The following is a 14,699-nucleotide window of genomic DNA, read 5'->3' as shown; positions in this document are numbered from 1 at the left end:
TATGTGAGATGTTGTTTACATTGTGTAAATGAATTGAATTTGTGTTTGAGATGATTTTTTTTCTTTTTTTAGAATAAAGAAATGACAAAAATCACATCTCGGGTCATGCTTTCAAGTGCACACACCCTGAAGAAGTTTAAGCTAATCAGCGCGTTGAAGTGAATGGATTGTAGAGCGAGTACACTTTTAAAGTAGTCGCTCTACAATGGAATTTTTTTTAAACCAACTCAGTGAAACTGGATCATTTTTCACGGCACACCTGAAGTCATCTCAAGCTGCACCTGTGTGCCGCCGGACGGTGGTTGAAAAACACTGCTCTAAGCCTCCTGCCTGCCACACAGACACAGTTGCCGTTCAAACCATCTCATTCTGGCCTCTCTGGCTTTATCTCCAAATCATCAAACATGTCCTGGGCCTCTGATGGACTCACTCCTGATCTTCTCATCCGTGCCACTGGTTTGAAACATCACTCACAGTTTTACGAGGAGTGGAGGGAGGAAAGGGAGCGCTTCCTGCCACAACCCTCCGACACCACATCCTGTTGACGACCGAGCGCGAGAAGCTGCACCTTCACACTCTTCACTCACGGTGGCCCCCGAATAATGTGCGTCAGGATGCACTTCAAAGAGAGACGAAGAGATGACGCCAAACTTCAACTGCTCATAAAAATCAGTCCGACGTCTCGATGCATCCCGCTGGTCAGCTACCAGATTTCAACAGCACAAGCGTTATATCATTGTTTTTATTACTATCATTGTAATTTTTCATTTCATCTTTGCACAAAAAAAACAAACAAATAATACATTTCAGGGGCTTGATCGACCCCCACCTAACCCCCAAACCCACCACTACAGTTACAGTTTGCTCAAAACACAGTTAAAATCAATGTAAATTACAGCAATGTAAAACGAAATGTCAAAATTAAAATCAACCCTGAAAGAGATAATATAACAGCAACAGTCAGAATAATAATTAGAATCCAACACCCAGCACCTTAATACAATGATCGACTTTTGAAAGAAAAAAAAAAAAAATCTGACGTATTAAAAACTGAAGGACATAATCAAAATGACAGTGTGTGTGTGTGTGTGTGTGTGTCGGTGTGTGCGAGTGTGTGTGTGTGTGCCATTGTGATAGAAAGAAAGATATGTGTCCAGTTAGCTGAGACCCCCTCTCTGTCGCCCCCTACTGCCGACCCTCGAGGGTGAGGCTCCTTTCTGATGTGACCATGTGGAGCCCCAGAGCCAAGCAAGACAGGAAGTCAACATTCCTGAATATCAACATGAGCTCCAATGTCTTTTCTTGCTGCAAGGAGATCTGGAACAAAAAAAATGCCTTCAAAATGACGAATCATAACAAATATGTGAAAAAGAAAAAGGAAATGGCCAAAGTGGAGCGAGGCAACGCCGGTCGCCACCGTCGGCATCGGCGAGGATGCTCGGAACTCCTCCCTGCACTTTAGGAAGCGGCTGTCGTCTTTCGACCTTTACGCACTCTGAGCTCTGCGTCTGTGTGCCGTAAAGGTGCACCAAGCGAAAAGAAAAAACTAAAAGGCAGCGATGATCGAACGTGAAACCTTCACACGTGTCTCCAGCTTCCCTGGCAAAAGATCCAAGTCTGTACAAACCTCAAAGTTTTCAACGACACAAAAATATATTATCAAATCAAAAAAAATGTAGAAGAAAAATAATTCACCATTCCTCGTCGTATGTATTCATTTGTTTTTTTGTTTTTTTTGTTTTTTTTCCAGTGATCATTTATAATACACACACATACTGTTTATTACTTACTCCCAGTACAGAATTTTTTAGTTTTTTTGTCTTTTTTTTCTTCTTGTATGTTTACTCTTTGGAAACGTGTAGCAGAGATGTGCGGGTGTGGGTGTGGTCGTCGGGCGGTGGGGGTGAAATATGAGTGGGTTCGCGGGTCGACGTTCCGGATGTGGTGACGCCAACCAATACCACCATTTAGAAAAAAAAAACAAAAACAGTACAAATAAAAAATCATTTGGGCGTCCGAGACACGAGCTCCCCTCCCCCGCACAAACAGTTCAACTCCAGAAAGAAAGGCAACGTAAAAACCCATCAGCGGCCTCCCTGCAGGAGGCGTCTTTGCCTCCTCACTGTCCTGTGAGCCCCTCCCCCTTTTTCCAGTGCACAATTCATTGAGAAAAAGAAAACAAAACATGAAAGAAGAAGAAGAAGAAAAAACACGAAGCTCCGAGGCCTCAACGACCACATCAAGTTCAACTGGCCTTCTCGCACTTGATGGCATTAGAGAAAATAATAAAAATGAAGGGGGGCGGCTGGGGGAGGGGGTGGTAGAGTCAGAAAGATGGATGTGTTTGTGCAGAGTTCAGTTTGAGTGGGGAGGGAGGTGTGTGTGTGTGTGTGTGGGGGGGGGGGGCACAGGCTGGATGGGAGGATGGAAGGTTCATGGCTGTGGAGGTTGGATGGCTGGTTTTGTGCAGCGCGAACACACGGGGAGTCAAATGGTCCTTAAACCAACGAAAGCAGTTAGTTAGTCAACCTAATGTCCGTGTGCGTGCGTGTGTGTGTGAGAGTGAGAGAGACAGAGGGAGAGAGAGAGAGAGAGAGAGAGAGAGAGACAGTGGGCTTCAGTGAGTCCTGGCTCAGTTGGAGTCCTTCCCGTTTCTGTTACTGCTGCCGTTCATTCTTTTCGTTTTAATCACAAAATTCATTGAACGCTCCCCCCCCCCGCCACCATCGTCTGACACGTCACCGACCGCTCTCTTCGTCCTCCTTCCCACCGTCATGTTTCTATCCGGTGCCCCCTCCCCTGAAAGCCAGAGCAGGCGGGAGGATCCGTGCAGAGGCAGTGAATCGACAGCAGGAGGAGGAGGAAGTGAGCGGAAGTGGTCAAAGTGATCAGAGTGAAACGTCCTCAAAGAAAAACCAAGACGGCAGATTGGAACATGCAGAAATGTGGAAATTCTAAGCTGAAGCTAACCAAAAAAATAAAATAAAATGAATCAAAACAAAACAAAAAAGCAAACCCTGGCAGGGAAGAGGGGTCTTGAAGCACTTCACCGCCTGGAAACTTCTAGAAACCTCTGGAAAAGAATCTGGTCTCCCCCTCCTGCTGCTGCTGCTGCTGCTCTGCCCTTCCAGCTCCCCTCGTCACTTCCACTCAGCCCCCCACTACCCCTCCCCCTCCTCCCCCCCATCCCACCCCACCCCCCAACCCCCACTCCTCCTCCTCCTCGCTCACAGCTTGAGCTCGTTGGCGATCTTGGAGGCAATGTTCTTGAAGGCGATGGAGGTGCCGGCGATGCGCTTGAAGCGCACGCCGTTGAGCGAGAGCCGCGGCAGCTTGCACACCTCCATCTCCCACTGGACGAAGTCGTCGCGCGCCGGGTTGCCCGACACGCACATCAGCATGTAGCACTCGCGCAGCTCGTACTCGCAGCTGTTGGAGTCGAGCACCTTGCGGATCTCGCGCATCATGTCCATGGGCTCCATGGACGACGTGGTCTTCATGGACCAGGTGAAGCGGAGGGAGCGCGGCTTGGCCGAGTCCTTCTGGCCGGCGATGGCCGGCGGGGTGCCGGTGCCCCCTGCAGGAGGGAGGCGGGAATTAGAGGGAGGGAGGAAGAGAAAGAGAGAGAGGGAGAGAGAGAGAGAGAGAGAGAGAGAGAGAGAGAGAGAGTGTTAGAAGTTTGTTTTGAGCGGATAGACGCAAAGTGCGTCCTATGAAGACAAAACGGTCAGGACACTGAAGGGGGGGGGGGGGTTGGCACACCATCAACAGCAATACTCATCATAAAACAGTCTGAAAGGTCCAGTGTGTAAAATCTTTTCAGAAAGCCCACCTGACAACGCGTTTGATATGTGGGGCAATGTCTGAGTGGGCTTCCTGACATAATGATGGCGCAAGATGGCAGCTAACTAGCAGCAAGACTCTTATTGCTCTATGCATATTCTTCTATACATGAAAGCATCCCAACGTTCTTCTTTCCCTTTTGAAGATGGCCATAAAAACCAGTTGAAGGGCGAGGTGATGAGGGGTAGGACTGGACAAGTCAAGTACTTCTTCCTACTCCTTTGCAGCATGTTTAAGTTGTGGACATTGATTATCGGTGTTGTTGTTTTCTTGAGGAATATGCTTACATATTCTTATTACTGAATGCTTTTATTTCTTTTCCTTCATTCTTTATGCTCGAATAAAGAATTAAAAAGGGGGGGGGGGGGAGGAAAACCAACTGACTTTCATTGTACTAGTAGTTTACACTTTTACTTATGTATTTACGGGCAGTATTTTGCGCTTTTACCAATACAAAAATCATAAAATAAGCCAAATTTTACACACTGGACCTTTAAGGCCTCTATGAACACATTCAACTGGAGTAGGTCAGAAGAGACATATTTCAGGCCATTCAACAGTATGCATGATTTACAATGACATCTGCACAATTTGGAATTTGGAACAGAAATATATGTCTATTTTGCAGTAGTGCGGTGTAGAAAAGACTGCATGAGCAATGAAGCTGAACGTCACAGACTCACAAGTTATTTATCACAAACGAGTTCCCTGTTTTATTGCTCTATCTAAATTAACATATATACGCACACATGCATGTGTGTGTGTGTGTGTGTGTGTATATATATACACACACACACACATATACACACACACACACACATATATACATATATATATATACATATATACATATACATATATATATATATATATATATATATATATATATATATATGTATGTGTGTGTGTGTGTGTGTGTGTGTGTGTGTGTGTGTGTGTGTACACTTAAAATCTTGTGACACTTAGACATAACACTGAATTAACCATTTTTAACCAATGCAGGCAGTGCGTATTAAAACAGAGCTCAGCCCTTTATGATGTCACACATGCATGGCTAAGTCATGGCTACCTCCCCCAGGTCCCACACCGAGCCAGGTGTTTGTTCCCCCTCCGTTGGTATATTTTACATTGAAAAATACTATGTCACAGATAGATGCTCGGTGTGTCATTATTTTGATGTATTTGTTTGAAAACGTACGCTGTCAGAGTACAACAGCACAACATAGGTGTGAAGATTTAAGCAAGCTAGGTTAAACACAAGTCAGAAATGGGTGGTGAAAATAAAGAAGAAAACCGTGACTAATAACGATGAAAAAACAGACAAAAAAAAAAGATTAGTCGACACCAAAAATAATCGTTAGTTGCGACCCTAAACGAGTCCTTGTCACAGCGTCTATGTACCGGTGTTGCCGGACCCTGGTGAGGAGTTGTTCTCATCGTTGTTGGACGAGGAGGACAGGACGCCGCCGGACGTCTTCTCAGACTTGTCCACCGTGCTGCTCAGCATTGACCTGGTGGGGGTGGGAGGTGGCGGGGGGGTGGAGGAGGACAATGAGGAGCAGGAGGGAGAACAACAGAGTTCAGATGAGATGTGAAGTGCGGTGGGAAATCAAAAAAAGGTCAAGGGTTGATGAGGGCAAAGGGAGAGGACAGAGGGAAGGACAGGCCAGAGGGAGTGTGAGGGTCAAACAGGAGAGCCGATGACGAAGAGGAGGAGGAGGAGGAAGATGATGAGAATGTGGAAATGAATGGAAACAAAAAGCAAAAATAATTTTTGTCTAGAAGTACCCCTGTGTGTGTTTGTGTGTGCACGGCTTGAGTTGTCGGGTTAGCAGAACCAATGTACACACACACACACACTGAGGCCGCACGTGTGTGTTGTGAAATTTTAGAGTTTCTCTGCCAACAAACACACATTTGGGTACTTGGATCCAGATTTCCCATCACTCACTCACTCACTCACTCACTCAGTCACTCAGTCACTCGCACACCACCATGCAGTACACCTCCACACAGCACTCCAACGTTTTGGGATGCTACCATTCACGGCTAACCTCCCGTCCCCTGATTGGTTACGCCCATCACCGACCAATTAAGTCCCGCCCACCTGCACGCCGTCTCTTCACCCCAGTCATTCACAACAAGCTCAGAGATCATCTAGCGATTAACTCCAGTCTACTGATCCACAGGCAGGGTTGCTGGGGGTTTGGTTTTTAATAGGGAGGAGTTGGATTTTTGTTGCATCTGTTCTGCGTCTCACCTGCTGCCCTCATCTCGACCCTCTCCCTCATACGGACTCCTCGAAGAAAATCAACACAAGTTTAGTCTTTTTCTTTTGAAAGGCTCAGGGCAAAAAGGCTTTGACTCTTAAGACAGTGAGGATGAGCAGCTTCCCACAACTGACATCGTGTTCCAATCCATCTCGTGGCCAATCATCTCTGCGGCTGAGATTGAACTCCGGAGCCGCCTGCGCGCCGGGCATGTTAGTCTTTGGTTGATACTGTAGCTCCTACAGTGCCATTCCACTCCGAGTGACCATTTTATGTCAGCTTCTCACTGAGGCGCCAAGTTTTTAGTGGCTTTATGAGATGATGCAGGTGAAGAATCAGACATCTGACATTCAGGAACCGATTAGCATTTCCTGCCCACGTTTGACCTGACTGAGTCCAAAACAACCGAACTCAACTGAAACAGGGAAGTTTTCAACTGGCTCGTATCCCATGACGACTCGCTTGTTTTTAATTAAGACGTTACATAATGTGTCCTTTGCGGTGACACTGCCTGCGGTAAACTGTCACGTATGTTTCTTTCTGAAGGAACATACATGACCTTTTCTTGTTTTTTAACTCCAACTCCAGGCAGCTGAACGCCAACTGAGATACATGACGCTACAACTAGAGTCTTTATTAAAACTGGCAGTGTGAAGACTGAATGTTTTCCAGCAACCCGGAAGGGCATTAGATGAACCTTCCACCGCCGTCCTAATCCACTTTGATGGATCAAATGTCTTCACCGCAACCACAGTCTCGGTTTTAATAGCACTTTTTTCTAAGAAAACTAAACTTTGCCCATGGCTACTACCTCTAAGCGCCGGCTAGATATATTGACGCGAGGTGAACAAGAATTCGAGGGTGAATCTGTGAGATTTTAGAATTTGTGCCATTGATGACATCCCCAGTAACGCAGCTGATCGCAAGATCAACCCAACATAAGAGCGTGTCGGTGAGCTACAGCTATTAACGGGAGGATGGACTTAGAAGTTCTCATAAACGCTCTCTCGCTGTGTTTACATGAGATGATTTCGATGGTGAGGCAGAATGGAATGGCCGGGAACCCACACGATCACAACCAATGACAAGCGGAATAAACAGCGGGATGGGATGGAATGAAATGGATTGGAACCCAATCATCAGCGTGGTGATGGCTGGTCATGTGGCTTCGGAAAATGGGAACGCTAATGATCCCAGGACTCCATTAAAACCTTTATCAGTGACACTGGACCTAGACACAGACGCACACACACGCACACACACACACACACACACACACTGAGGGACAAAGACGGAGAGAGTCTCTCGCTGACAAGACACAGGACAAAGTGAATGGGGACACAGAGGACGAGTGACGACACACAGTGACTGACGACATGCCGACAGTGGGAGGGAAACATGACACACACAAACACAAACACACACAGACACAGACACGGGACGACTTCAACAGTGGCTTCTGATGACAGCATTCTTGTTTTGCCCCATTGAAATAATAATAATAAAAAGATGTCAAACACCCCCTGCAAAAGAAACATTGTCACAAACAAAGGGCATGAGGAAATGAACTGGCAACAAGTTGGACCTGGTAAATCATAGAAATAGACTGGTGAAGACCATTTTGCATGCCCGTGTGACTGACTGTGGATGACGGGATGCAAAATGGCCTCTTAAAAAAAGAACAGTGGAATTGTGACATCAGGAAAACAAAGGATTGATGACTGTTTGAAACTAAATCTGTCTCACTCATATAACAACAGACAACCACTTCCACCACAGAGCAGAAATCCTCCAGAGTATTCAGCCCTAATTATTCATGACGGCCTCTTCACACAAAGGAACCATAATGCAGCTCTTTGTTGAAAAGCAATAAGACGCTTGTGCGGCAATAACCAGCAGGTGGAGCAGTGGCCCAGATTGCAGAGAGAAACTGCTCCACCTGCTGGTTCAGATGAGAAATTACACTCACAAAATCTGAACTTCATAGTGAATTGAAAATGTCCGTGTAACAGTTTGTGTGTGTATTACCATGAACACAACCACATTTTACCAGTCATGTTGTGTGTGTGTGTGCGTGTGTGTGTGTGTGTGTGTGTGTGTGTGTGTGTCCACAAACACAAAAAAAAGGCATTTTCTGTATAGCCAGAGTAGGTCAAAGCCATCCAGTTGTGTTGCTGCCGTTGTTAGAGAGCCAGTGCCAGAGTGAGAGGAGAGCAATGAATGAAAGGAAGAGTGCAGCCTCTGGAGGGGAAGAGGGGGTGGGGGGGGGGGGTTCCTGGCTGAGAAACACTGCAGCCGCGTCCCTCCAGGGCTCGTCGCTGCCTCCCTACCACTGTCCACTCTGGGAACTGCACCTCGGGACCTGATCAGAATTCCTCTCCTCAGTGGGAATTGATGATTATGAGAACTGCTACTACTCTAAAAAGACTGCTGTTCCAATTGGTGAGAGGAGAAAGGTGATGAAGGTTGTCAGGGGGAGTTTTTGGTCAGTGGCGTTAGCTTGGTTAGCACAGAATGAACCGTTCTGAGGGAAGCGTCGTAATTACACTGAGACTTCATATTTTGCTTTCTCTGCAAAAGTAGGGACTCGGTAAAAGGATGCCGTTGAAATAGAGCAACCTGCATTAAAATATGAAAGAATCCAATCAGGTGCTGTGCAAGATTAGAAACAACATGGTAATAAGAAGTCTCTAATGTGAAGACTAATAGCTCTAATAGCTCTACAATATGAAAAAAGAAAGAAAAAGGGGGCGTGGTTTTGATGGGGAGGTGGGAGCGAGGGAGGGACGATGGAGGGACGGAGACCAAGTGGGGTGAGATGTTATTGTGCCATGTCATGATGGAGTGAGTAAGGCAAGTGGGTGACTTGGTAAAGGGGGTGTTAGGGATTAAAAAAAGGAACAATAGAAATAATAATAATAATCATAAAAGAAAACAAACAAAAAAAAAGGGGGGGCCAAAACGCGGCACCTCAACCAGTGTGCCAACCAGAGGAGGGAGAGGAGAGGAGATCAAGGCTCAAGGCACAAAAGGAAAATTTCAACAAAAAAGCTGCACAAAACACCAAGAGGGGAGGAAAATATATATATGTAAAATATATATAAAGAGGAGAGTATATGGATATATATATTAAAGGGGTTATATATTTAACGTTGGGGGTGTTGCCTACCTTCTGGGAAACCTGAACGAGAGATTTCTACAAAAACAAAAGAGGGATAAAGAAAGAAAGAGAAACAAATGTATGTATAAAAAACTGTAGCACTTTCCTTGAGGAAGAAAAAGCAAAACTAAACAAAAGAACCAAAGCAAAAAGACAGGCTGCCCCCTGTGAGACGGACACAGCAGGAGGAGGCCACATTGTTGCAGCGAGCACAAAAACCGACAATCAGCACAAATGAATGAATAAAAGGTTAGAAAAGCAGCGGCGACAACCGCCGCCGCCGCCGCCGTCGTCTCCGACACTTTGAATCCGCCTCAGTGTGATGAGGCATGACTGAGCAAACACACATCAACACACACACACGAGGAGGACTCGGTAGGGTTTCACAGGCGAACCTGTGCGTTACTCGACGCGTCTGCGCAGGGTGAAGAGTTCAGATGTGACAAAACATCTTTTACAAGAGAGAAATCCACCGTGGCTGCACCACCCAACACACACACACACACACACACACACACACACACACACACACACACACACACACACACACACACACACACACACACACACACACACACACAGAATGGAGAAAATACAGGTTAGGCAATAACTTAATCTTTAACACACATTGGGAAACCTAATCTCTTTGACGCAAACACACAGCAGGGCAGCTGCTTGAAGGACGGAGCAAACTTGAGGTTACACGATACCGTCATAAAAACACACTGCATGCGAGTGTGTGTGTGTGTGTGTGTGTGTGTGTGTGTGTGTGTGTGCAACAATATATCCGTCCACCACCACCTCTACTTCCTACCAAGTTGTGCAAGCCTGCATGCGTGCGTGCGTGCGTGTCAAGGTGTCCCCACCAGTGGTATTTATAGTGGGAAAGAAAAGTGATATGTGCGCTGTAACCATGGATACTGTCGCCACGGAGCGAGCCGATCTGTGTGGGAGGCCTGCTTGCAGTGCCCACGCACGCCGCCAGGACAACTCCATCACTCTCAACAGCTGTCTATTTTCAGCCGCCGCCATCCGCCGAAGAAAACGCTACTCTCGTGCACGTCTCACTCTCTCACTCTTCTTCCCCAGGTGATCGCCATCGAGCTGCGGGTGCGCTCGCGGCCGCGCCCCTTCCTCTTTTTTTTTCTCATGCGCCTTTCCTCTTCTTGTCTTCCTCGATGCTCCCTTCCTGGACTCGCACGCTCTCTTTTTATCGTTACTCCTTCATGATTACCGTCGCTACTGATGCGAGGACCGAATTTTCTCCGGATTTTAGACAGAAAAGAAAAATCCATCTGTGTTGACAGACAATAAACGAGGAACTGCGTTGTCAAAACGAGGAACGTCGCTATCGAGGAACTTTCTAACTGTACCGTGACACCTCACCACGATGTTTACAGTGAGAGGCTTGAGGAAAAATAATTTGCCCTAGAGATGTTTATTTTTAAAAGTTTTAAGCCATGTTTTTTCCCCTCTAGAAAGTCAGCGCAGTCGCACTTTCTAATCAGGTTCTAATTGGGTCAAAAGTTGCAGAGGAAAATAAACTCAGCCTTGCTGCAGAAGACACTGAAAGAGTTGGCAGATGTCACAAAAGTGAAGGGCTCCTCCGCAGCCCACAAGCGTTCTCCTGACCTCAATGTATTTTGACAGCAGACTTGAATCAAAGCTGAATTTCTCTTCCAGAGAAAATAAAATCATATACCCATGATTAGACAGAAACTAGTGGAGGAAAATCACTTCCTGCCTCACTGATTACCTCAGCCTGAGGCTGTAGAAGCAACCGCTTCTGATCTGGTAATATGAAGATATGTATATGCATAGTATAAATAAGAAAATGTTTCGCGATCATCCTAAGCAGGTACGGCTGATGGCAGTTAAAGTGCAGCGACCTGCACTAGAGGACCGGGGTTAAAAAGGGACCAGACGCAAGAACCCAAACCAAAATTACTCCTCCGTCGCTGCTGCTCCCAAGAAAATTACAGGGAGCACAGCTGCTCCCTTTGCTCTCCCTTTCTTCCCCGGGTGCATTTAAAACACCAATATAAGTCCAGTGATACGGCTGAGATGCGAGCGGACCTTTGAAGGCGCACGAATGAGGAAAAACCCCGTCATTCCACGGTCGCGGCTGGAACCTCGACGAGTCTGAAAAAGCCCTCAGTCGATGCAGAGTGGCTGGACGACACGCAGAGAAGCCGCGGCCACAATTACCTCGCATTTGCTGAGTCAAGAAGAAAAGAGGAAGCCATTGATAAATATTCCAAAGTGACCAGATTCAAACGGTTTGACCCAAAAGTTAAACAGCTCATCATTACTTCACAGCTGCAGGGAAATTGTTTGTTCAAAACACTTTTTTGAAAAGATTTGTATGACATACAGACAGCAATTTGTCTATATTAGGATGTTTAATCTATGTGCTAGTAGGATTAAAAAAAGTTCTTTTTAGTGGATGAGTGAATGGAGGATGACTGGGATTGATGTCTGTTAATTGTATCCGGGTGAGTTGGAGTTCATTTGCCTCGTCTGCACCGCAAAGTAACGACTGCTGCATCCTAGATCCTGCAGACTAAACACAAAGTGGCGAGCAAACGCCTCTGGGGGGGAAGTCAAGTCCCGAGGAGGTGCGGCGGCCACCGGCGCGCCTCCCCTCTGCGTCCCCGGTCCACTCACCTGCGCACAAACTTGGAGGTGAACTTGCTGAAGATGCCCGTGGCGCCGTGCGTCCTGCGGGCCTGGCTGTTGCCGTGCGACAGCGACGGGGAGGCGGGCCCGCCGCTGTAGGCCGAGCCCTGCTGGTCCCGGGCGCCCCGCTGCTGGCCCGCGTGGAATGTGCTGCGGATGCCCACCCCTCGGGAGAAGTTGGGACGGTCGGAGACGGTGGCGCTGCTGATGTTGTGGGCAGACGGGGAGGCTCCGGGCGCCCGCTGGGACGGGGCGCTGCGGGGCGGGGGAGGGGTGATGGAGGAGAGGGGAGGGAGTAAATAAGGAGGGAGGGTATAGAATAGAAGAATAAATAAGAATAGATTGCAGGAGGAAAACAGGTGGGAGGGTGTGATGAAATGCAGAGGTCGGGTTGGGTGAGAAAGAGAAGGTGGCAAAGAGGGAGAAGACGTTGGTTAGAAACCAGCAGGGAAGGAGGAAAATAAACAATCACTTCCTGCCCCGCTGATGAGCCACTCACCTCCGTCTGAGGACATGAAAAGCATCTATTTCTCATCAGCGTCTGCCCGCCCTGATGTTACATTTAATCCCCTCACAACGTCTGCACCCACCACATTCTAGGTCACACACCTAATCCCATTTACCTTGGCCACTGGCCTGGACAGAACCATCCCTGGCTCTCTCTCTCTCTCTCTCTCTCTCTCTCTCTCTCTTGCTTGCTTTCGCTCTCACTCACCCAGACAGACAGACAGACAGACAGACAGACAACACAAACACTCTCATGGCAAGACTTTCTAACCGGGCTGAAAGCCGGTGTTTGCTTGGAAAGCGTGTGTGTGTGTGTGTGTGTGTGTGTATGTGCATGTGCTTGCGTCTTCTTCCCGGTGCACCTGCGGCAGGAGGACGAGACGGGAGACGGACGCGGCACAAAGGCACAAAGACAAGGCACATACAGACAGACAGACAGACAGACAGACAGACAGACAGACAGACAGACAGACAGACAGACAGGACAGGACAGGACAGGACAGGGTGCAAACAGGTGGGTTACAGCGAGGACTAAACACAGATGATCCACCGTGTGGAGGTCACTCAGAAACTGAGCTTAGAAAACAAACAGGGCAGCAGTCATACTGATGAGGTGGACGGATGATACAGTTCAGATTTCAACTCTTCCATTTTTATTCATGAATAGTATCTGAGTAGTTTAATTTCTTCCTGACTAATCAGTCAGTGACAGGATGTCTGTATTTAAAACTTGAATGACACAGACACCAGAGTGGCTCTGCAGACGCAGTCTACGTGTGTGGAGAGCAGCCAGTCACTTCAGAGCAACATTAAAATTGTGCAAAAAAGAGCTTCAGACAGCACTGTGGATGCTGCAAGTGAACTCTATCGATCAGAAGATGTCTGTGTTCTGCATAAGTGCCTCTAATTTACTCTCAAAATGATTTTTAAAAAAAAGTCGTCATGCCCAATTTTAAGGGTGCAGAATGTGAGACGGTGAAAATCAGTTCTTGCAGCTGCACACTAGCTGAGCTCCGCGTGCTTTGTTTGTATTCCAGGCTGCTGGTTTCATGACTGTACACTGATGCAGTGACTGGGGTTGCTGGGATAGACGGATGTCAATCCAAGAGAATGGCTTTGAAAGGGATACGTGGGGGCTGAGGAAGGGGAGTGAAAGGGAATCCAGGGTGCAAGCTACGCTCTGAATTCAATGAGAGAGAAAAAAGACTATTCCTCACACCAGGCCACAGTCTATGAGTTGGAGCGGTACCTTCTCTCCAGCGTTCCCAACCAGGTTCTGAACAGCCCAAGCTCACAGCTGAACGATGCATGCAACAGAACAAGACTTCAACATGGAGCAGACAGAACCACAGAAAAGCCGGAGGGCCACCTTGACATTTGCTCAGCTGCTCGTCTGACATTCACAAAGAGGCCCGAGTCGTCCTTTCCTTTACCTTCCTTTTTTATTATTTTTTTTTTTAATAGAGATTATTATTAGTAGACGTCACCGTCACCAAAAGGGTGGGGCTGAGCTGGGTGGGCCCGGGCCCGGGGTGAGAGAACACTTTCACTAACCGTCACTGTGTTTTGAGAGGAGAAAAGCTGCAAATATCAAAGTGGCCCTTGAAACAGACAGTTTGAAGCAGGCAAACTGCACAATAGAGCACAAGGCATACTTGTGACACACACACACACACACACACACACACACACACACACACACACACACACACACACACACACACACACACACACACACACACACACACACACACACACACACACACACCCTCTCCTGCATCTTCATAAGACACTGGCACACAGAGATTTAGTGGCAAACTTTGAGGGATTTATAAAGCAAAGAGCAGGAGGGGAAACTTCTTGGAACAGGCTGCCCAAAAACACACAGGCGAGATAAATATTACGGCAGCATTTTTGTTTGCTTCTCCCGACAGCCACTATAATGTTTTTTTCCCCTTGTATGTAAAATAAGAACATTAAACATTTCAGTGTCATTATAATAATAATAATAATAATGATAATAAACTTTTATTTGTACAGCGCTAAATCACAACCAAGGGCGTCTCAAAGCGCTTTATACAATCAACATTATGCTATGCAGGTCATTGTGGCTAAGAAAAGAAAGTTATTTCACAAAATGAAACTCAGAGGGTCAATAAATTTACTAACCATCCCTTTAAAATTTAAACTTGTTACTTTTTAGGGATACATTTACATCTGCTTGTTCTAGTTTATTTATG

General features: G+C 46.8%; 1 protein-coding gene across 8 annotated transcripts in view; it reads right to left on the bottom strand.

Moving 5' to 3' along the window:
* Positions 1 to 728: 728 nt before the first annotated feature.
* mark2b (MAP/microtubule affinity-regulating kinase 2b) overlaps positions 729 to 14,699 on the bottom strand; it is a 47,497-nt gene continuing 33,526 nt past the window's right edge. For 3 of the 8 annotated variants that reach the window (XM_076034109.1, XM_076034117.1, XM_076034114.1), the window contains 5 exons: positions 11,941 to 12,207; positions 9,283 to 9,309; positions 6,104 to 6,142; positions 5,245 to 5,354; positions 729 to 3,577 (listed from right to left, as the gene is read on the bottom strand). In XM_076034109.1, the coding sequence (XP_075890224.1) occupies positions 3,228 to 3,577; positions 5,245 to 5,354; positions 6,104 to 6,142; positions 9,283 to 9,309; positions 11,941 to 12,207 (793 nt within the window). In that variant the 3' untranslated portion in view covers positions 729 to 3,227. The remainder of the gene's footprint in view (positions 3,578 to 5,244; positions 5,355 to 6,103; positions 6,143 to 9,282; positions 9,310 to 11,940; positions 12,208 to 14,699) is intronic. The other 5 variants (XM_076034111.1, XM_076034115.1, XM_076034112.1 and 2 more) reach the window with 5 other exon arrangements.

This window comes from Nelusetta ayraudi, unplaced genomic scaffold (assembly GCF_046127955.1).
Source record: "Nelusetta ayraudi isolate G7.1 ecotype Tasmania unplaced genomic scaffold, CSIRO-AGI_Nayr_v1 ptg000042l, whole genome shotgun sequence".
Taxonomy (NCBI): Eukaryota; Metazoa; Chordata; class Actinopteri; order Tetraodontiformes; family Monacanthidae; genus Nelusetta; species Nelusetta ayraudi.
The sequence above is the reverse complement of the archived record's forward strand: the minus strand, read 5'-3'. Positions and strand labels throughout refer to the sequence as shown.